A 7,426-nucleotide genomic window follows, 5' to 3' on the forward strand; every position below is an offset into this window, starting at 1 on the left:
CTCCTGCTTGTTTTCCGTGTCATAAAAACTCATGTTCCCGGGCCCCGTTCAGGTGATGTTCCTGGGGGAGATCGAGGAGATTTTGGACGTGATAGAACCGTCGCAGTTCATCAGGATCCAGGAGCCTCTCTTCAAACAGATCGCGGCCTGCATCTCCAGCCCTCACTTCCAGGTGGGGGAATAACACTCCCTCACACCCACTTTCAAACCATTTCCAAACGACGTAGGATTAGATTACACGGGATTACAGGGGTCTGATCGCAGAGGCCAGATGAAACCACTTGGTTTGTGTTTCAGGTGGCGGAACGAGCGCTCTACTTCTGGAACAACGAGTACATCCTCAGCCTGATCGAGGAGAACTGTCAGGTCATCCTGCCACTGGTGTTCGCCACCCTCTACAGAGTCTCCAAGGAGCACTGGAACCAGTTAGTGCCACACAGGAACACCGCTTCACTTACTGCTTTCCACTTAAATAAATATTTCTCACTTTGAGCAAGTCTTCAGTCTAATCTGAGGGTTAAAGGTCATTTAGCTGTTTCTATCGGCTGATGTAGGAGGTATTAGGAGCTGTCAGTGTAAGTTTCTGTATTTTAAACAGGGCTAAAAAATAAAAAAAGGTGTTTTAAGTTGGGAAAATGGCTCCTTCAGGGTTGTTGTAATCTGCCAAAGAGTTCAGCTCTGATTGGAAATCTTCCCAATTGGTCCAAATAAACCAACAGAAATATAAATACAGTTTGTTATAGTTGTAGTCAGTTTAATTTTCAAATGACAAAACTAATTTGTGAACACATATGGGCTTTGCAGTTTGGTATTAAATGATCTCACGGGTCTTATAACCCGGCCGGTTCAGTCAGGACTTCATCCTTTTGACCTCTCAGACGTTTTCTTTGTGTAATGTCTCCAAAGACGCGAGTAAACATACCTCAACGTGATGCTGTGAAGTTAAAAAGCGTAAACCTTTTAAGATTTAAGGTCTTACTCTGACTCGTGTCATCGCTGTGTTTCCTGCAGGACCATCGTGTCTCTGATCTACAACGTGCTGAAGACCTTCATGGAGATGAACAGCAAGCTGTTCGATGACCTCACCGCCTCCTACAAAGTGGAGAAGCAGAAGTGAGTGTGACTCGCCGACGTTCGGACCACTGGACCCCCCCCCCAAGGCCTGTTTGAGGTCGTCTTTGTGCCACTTTTTACGTGAACGTTTTTATTTCTCGATCCGCGCGGCACTTCCAGGTACCCATCAGACTCGGGTCAGTTAGGGGCAGAAATATTAACATGTTGGTGAACCGTTTTCTCTTTCTTTAGACAGGCCGGGGTTTTGGTAAGAAACCATGTTATCTGTGCGAGGTATTAAAGTGCTGCTAGCAACCACAAGGTGGCGGTATTTTGGATCATATAGATTACATTCACTGCGACGCCCTACCCCTGACCAAAAGAAGCCAGTTTGAACCAGTGGTCTCCAACCCTGGTCCTGGAGGGCCACCATCCTGCAGGTTTTACTTGTTCCTCTGCTCCAACACACCTGATTTGAATCAATGGGTGATTAACAGGCTTCTGCAGAACATGAAGAGGTGATTTAACCTCTGAATCAGGTGTGTTGGAGCAGAGAAACAAGGAAAACATGCAGGATGGTGGCCCTCTAGGACCAGGATTGGAGACCACTGGTTTAAACAATAACACGACCCAGGCAGTAACCCTAAACTCCAAAATGGCCGCTCACATTAAAATGAACAAGTCGAAGATAATTTAAGGTGGTATTTCCTCCGGGCTGCGACTGTTAAAGGCTAGCTGGTGTCTCCTACTTTGACGTCCTCCGCCTGCAAAGCTATTCTTGGCCGTGCACATTATTCTGTCGGCTGCCTCGGCCCGCTTGGCGCCCGCCCCCCAAATTTATGATCAAATCCACTGAAGTGCAGACGAGAAGATTTATTGGTAAGTAGTTCTTATTTGGACATTCGGCGCTGTCGACTCGTGGAGAGCTCCAGCTCAGGTGTCAAAATACAGAACTAACGCTCTAAGTTAGAGACGACTGCGAGCTTCTGTGACTCAGGCGGGAAAACTGAGAACCTCCACAAACGTTTCTTCGCGAAAGCCGTTCACCAACCAGTCGCAGTCCGTGGAGATACCGGCTTCAGACGATCTGCGATGTAAAAAAACAGGTTGTTTGAATAGCAGCGGCAGTTTGTTGGCCACGAGGGTGAGGCGGATGTAATATAAAAAAAAAGCTGAATTTTCTGATTTTCAGCTCCCGCTTTTTTCACGCCTCCTCACTGTCTTTCCTCCCGTGTCTTTCCACGGCCCGCTCAGGGAGATGAAGCGGGAACGGGAGCGCGTGGAGCTCTGGCGGGGCCTGGAGGAGTACCAGGACCGCCGGATGCAGATGCTGACGGAGGCCGCCAGGAACCAGCGCAACCTCCAGGAGAGGGGCGAGAGAGGGGACCCCCTGAGCCCCTCGTCTCCGCAGGCGGCTCAGTCCGACCAGCCTGAGCCCAAACCCAGCGGGGCCTCCGGGGAGAGCGCCACCTAGGTCCCGCCTCCCCCCCGCCACACACACACAGAGGATAACACAGGGGATAGGGTGGTGGGGACTTGAGGTTGATGGTGTTGGGAGACAGAAAAAGGTATAAAATCATTTCTTTTTCATCTTGTGTCATCGAGGTGGCAGCTTCTTGTAACAAAGGTGCGATCTCTGTGACGCAACACGGTACCTTCTTTCTGGCGGCGTTGTGTGAAACTGGTTCACTTTTAGCTGTACACGCGTCACGTCGCAGATCGTAGGATCTGAGGGCGCAAACTGTCGTCTTACTTATTAGCTGGATTATTAAACTGCAGGCCAGAACTTATAATCAGTGGTTTGGTTTTAAATCGGCTGTAAAAATACGAGATTAAAATGTCTCCTCGTTCGACCGGCGGCGCCCCTTCCCCCCCCCCCGCGTCTTACCCCTTTTGGCCAGAGGTGCTCGTTCCGCGTGCAAAAACAGCACGGTACGCCAAACAAACAGGAGAAGCAATTTCACACAAACGTCCCGGGGCGAGGCACACGACGTGTAAATATCCGAGCTACGGCGAGCGCACTGCTGGTTGGACAAACCTCAGACGTTCCAAACAAACACACACACCTTTACCGAGACACAAACATTCGGCTGTGGCGCCAACTCCTCTCCCAATCTGCTGGGTTCCACCAAAAACACGACCTAAAGTCCCTAAAACTGCAGCCGCCGCCGATGATGACGATGATGATAATATAAAGTACAATAATGTTCCTTCTTCTTACTTGTTACTCTACTACTCTACTCTACTCTAAGTACTACTGATGTTTTTATATATATACATATGTCTGGATATTTCTGTAGTGTATTATGGGAGAAACACTAGTGTAGCAGAAACCATAAAAGGGGAAGGCCGACTTGAAATCCACAGAATAGTTTGAGGCCAAAATGTGAGTGCTGAAATTCAGCAGAATTCCCCTTTAACACACCACGAGAAGGGGAGAAACGGACTGGGCCGATCGCGGTTCTTCTTTTATTTTGAAAAGTTTGACGTCCGTGGCGGGGCAGGTTCATTTATTCATTGATTGATTTGTTAGGTTGTTTCGGCTGAACTCTCGGAGTTAAACGCCACAGATGCTTCTTTTTTATTTAACGCCAGGGTTTTGCTCCGAACTCGGTTGCGTTTGGTTTTATTCCGCCAAAATGGATTCTGGCGTCACCGTTCCCGACGTTTTTAAGATCCTGGATTGTTCACTCATCCATGTTTTGCACGGAGCCAGAATGATTCATGAATAAACTCTGTTTCCTCCATTTAACTTTAAAGCTGTGCTGCAGACGGCCACCAGGGGGCGCCGGTCCTTTGTGGCTTCAGCTTCCAGATTCCGGTCATGTCTCTAGTTGTAATATTTGTGACCCCTGCTGGCAAAATGAGGGACTTATTTATGAATTCAGTCCCTTATTTAAAAAAAGAGACTCCCCCGAGCTTCACATTAACACCAACGTTACATGAAGGGATTTCCCGGCGCTACAGCAGCCGACGGAGAAAAATGGTCGACTTCAAAGGAAATTTAAAGGATTATTCCTGAAAACTTTCATTTAAAGGCAGATTAGGGAGATTTTTTACCGGGATTGTTCGATGGCGTTTTTGTGTTTAAATCTCGACCTCAACTCTGGCAAAAAATCAATAATTTCACGTTTTTTTTGGACTCCAGCCCGAGCGCACTCGGACTAATTTTGCAGCTCGGGTCACACAGACGTCGTATATTACCAAAGTATAACAGAAACTGGCTCCTGTGCTGTGAAAGACTAAAGATTACCAGCTCCAAAAGTCACCATTAATTGTACTTTCGCGGCACACAGCGGACAGTTTCGGCGTTGGGAAATTTGTCAAATTGAGCTCAGGTTAAACTCAGAAACCCGATCCGTAGGTCTTCCCTTCATGCTTACAAAAAAAGAAAAAAAAGAAACTTAAACTGGAGCGGGCCTTTAAACTCCCTGACGTTACAGCCGGGCGGACGAAGGACGCCACGAGCTCCTCAGACTAAAAGAAAAACCCCCGCGGTCCAGTTCTGACCCGGTAAGCGTCTGTCTGTCTGTTCGGCCGACCTGAAGCTGCTAGATGGTGAAGATGATGATCTCATCCTGTTAACTCCCATCTGACCACGGAGACGGGGTGACTGGAGATAAGGCGGGAGGGGGGGGGGACAGAAAACATTATTTTAGCAATATTTTCATTCTTTCAGGATAATCTGTGTGTTTTTTAGGGAGCCGGACAGGAAGCGGGGAGCGCGCTCGTTTCCCCCCTCCTGCGGCGTCCGTCATGTTCACGATGTCTTAAGGTACCTTCTCTGTAAATTGATTTGACGAGAAACGATTTTGGTTTGTAATTATGTTGTTTACTTCATCGGTTTTTGTACGACCTCGTTCATTTTGTGGAAGACCGACGACGATGATGATGCTATTTATTTTCTATTCGATCAGGAAATGTAACCAGGTTGTGTGTGCCGAGAGTGTGTGTGTGTGTGTGTGTGTGTGTCTGCGAGTGGGAATGACAGAGAGACGAGAGGAAACGGTTATCTCTCTGCTTCTTTTTCTCTTCTCCCTTTCGAGGGACAGGGTTTGAATTCGAATGTAATGTAAAATGTAACTGATTGTTTGGATTTTTTTTTTTTATGCTAAAAACGCAGAGCTACCTGTCAGCTGCTTTGTAACCAACATCCAGAAACCCTCAAGTTTTTCTAGACTCTCACTTCAGATCCTGCCTGAATCGACAAAGTTTCAAAATCGCGGTTCTTCTGAGCCGTAAGAGCCGAAGGTTCGACCTTCGCCTGGTGCCGAGTCGTAGAAACGTGCAGATTACTCTAAAGATCCTAAAGGGATAGTTTGAATTTTCCGAAGCTGGTGTCGGCGGACCAAATGTCCCGCTACGTGTCGGATACCAACTGGTCCTCCGCCTGCTGAGGAGCACGTCGTCTCGGTCCAACTCCTCGATCAGAACCTTACGGATCAAAAAAAGCCTCGTCTTCCCAGGACACCAGACCTCGGCCTTCGCCCGACCATCACCGGCCGCCTTCAGCTTCTCCGCTCGTCCACAGTTTGGCCATGGTCAGAGTTAAATTTTTCCCTCCAAACACAAGTCATTTAAAGCGCTTGTGTTCGTAATCACTAAATCCGGGGTCGTTGTTCTCAACTGGAAACAGGTGGGATGATCCCTCCGGGTCGGGGGGGGTCTCTGCCTCAGGTGGAGGAGTCCAAGTATCTGGGAGTCTTGTTCTGAAGGGATGGGAGGATAAAACAGGAGACGGATCGGGGGCCTAGTCGGTCATGGTGAAGAAAGAGTCGAGTCGAAAGGCAAAACTCCGGATTTCCTGGTTCCGTCTACGTTCCGACCCTCACCGGTGGATCGTGATGGAAAGAACGAGATCCTGGATCCAAGCGGCTGAAATGAGCTTCCTCCGTAGCCTCAGAGATCAGGAGAGGAGCTCGGAGTAGAGCTGCTGCTCCTCCTCATCGAAAGGAGCCGGCTGAGGTGGTTCAGGCATCTGATTAGGCGTGACAGACCCAGAACTCTCTGGAGGGATTCTGGATCCTCTCTGGCCTTTACAAGAAACCCCACCATGTTTTAAACCTCGCAACTGCAGCACACGTTTTCAAAATTCAAAATAAATCCATGAAATGGCAACACATAAACCAACACCGCGGCACTATGAGGTGCAGACGTTTCTGTAACCGTGGGCTGAAATGGACTCCAACCGGTGGAGGGAAGGCGGCGTCGCCTCGATCTTTGGACGCCGAGTTTTTTCTGACTTCATCTCACTTATTTACCCGTTGGTAAATCGAGGCGGCGCTCAGTTCATATGGAAAACCTGCCGAGGTCGCGAGGAACCGAGCCGGGTCGAAGCGAGTGGCGCCGAGGCTGGACAGCGGTCGTTTCGACCCCGCGGGCAGCAGGAGGGTTAATGTCGTCTTGAAAACAAAGCTCACCACAAGCAGCCTCAACGAAGCTCTCTCCGAGACTCAGTTTCTACAACACTTCACTAAAACAAATTAATGTAATAACTGAAACTTTTCAGCGCTCGCACGTCAGTTTTATAACTTTAATAAATTACAGCAACGTGAGCTGACACGCTGCAGCCCCCGAGGAGACGCGGGACCTGCTCGTTCCTGTTGCCATAACACGTTCCGGTTGTTCCGAGCTTCTCGGTGAGCGCTGACAGGTTCAGTCATCGTCAGCGGCCTTAACGGCACCTCAAAACGAGCCGGGTTTGAAACTTTGGTTTCGATTCAGGCAAGCGATGCTCCAAACCACCACAGAAAAAGGGCCAAAAATGTGAACTTACTGGGACAAACATTTTTTTTTTTTTTTTGTATTTCTGTTGCCGCTTGTTCGATTGAAGTTGATTTTTCCCGCCAGGCAGAGAACAGAACCCCGGCCCTCGTCGTTCAAGACGCACTTAAACGTGCGACGACGTCCCTCGGATCCCAGATTCATTCACTTAGCGCTGCTTCGGAACACAAACGGAGGCGAGGAGGGAGTCTAAAACGCCTCGCCGACTCGCGTTTTCCTCTCTTTGGCCATGTTTGTCGGGGAGGAACTCAAAGGGAGAAGAAATGCTTTAAATCAGAGGGGCGATGTGTGGAGAGAGAATGAAAGGAGGAGGAAGGAGGAAGGAAAGGAGGCGGACGTGAAAGCATGGCAATAACAGAACGAGAATATAACGTTAGTCAAACCTACAACCGCATTACGTAGCAATTTCACAGAATTTCTAGATTTGCACTGTCTGCCCAATGATCTGTGTTTGTTTTTGTTGAAGAAAAAAAAAAGAGACAAAAAAAAAAAAGCCCATAGAGAAGATGATAAAGAGGACGAAGAAGATGTATATTTTGGGGACCAACACATCAGCGACGGGGGGGAGGGGGGGTTCGAATGTAGAGAA

General features: G+C 48.5%; 1 protein-coding gene across 1 annotated transcript in view; it reads left to right on the top strand.

The window, feature by feature from the left end:
- Positions 1 to 7,330, top strand: part of ppp2r5b (protein phosphatase 2, regulatory subunit B', beta) — a 36,853-nt gene extending 29,523 nt beyond the window's left edge. The window contains exons 10-13 of the mRNA XM_017428034.3: positions 53 to 172; positions 298 to 425; positions 1,012 to 1,113; positions 2,308 to 7,330. Of these exons, the coding sequence (XP_017283523.1) occupies positions 53 to 172; positions 298 to 425; positions 1,012 to 1,113; positions 2,308 to 2,527 (570 nt within the window). The 3' untranslated portion in view covers positions 2,528 to 7,330. The remainder of the gene's footprint in view (positions 1 to 52; positions 173 to 297; positions 426 to 1,011; positions 1,114 to 2,307) is intronic.
- The last annotated feature ends 96 nt before the right edge of the window (positions 7,331 to 7,426 follow it).

This window comes from Kryptolebias marmoratus, linkage group LG7, assembly GCF_001649575.2.
Source record: "Kryptolebias marmoratus isolate JLee-2015 linkage group LG7, ASM164957v2, whole genome shotgun sequence".
Lineage (NCBI taxonomy): Eukaryota > Metazoa > Chordata > Actinopteri > Cyprinodontiformes > Rivulidae > Kryptolebias > Kryptolebias marmoratus.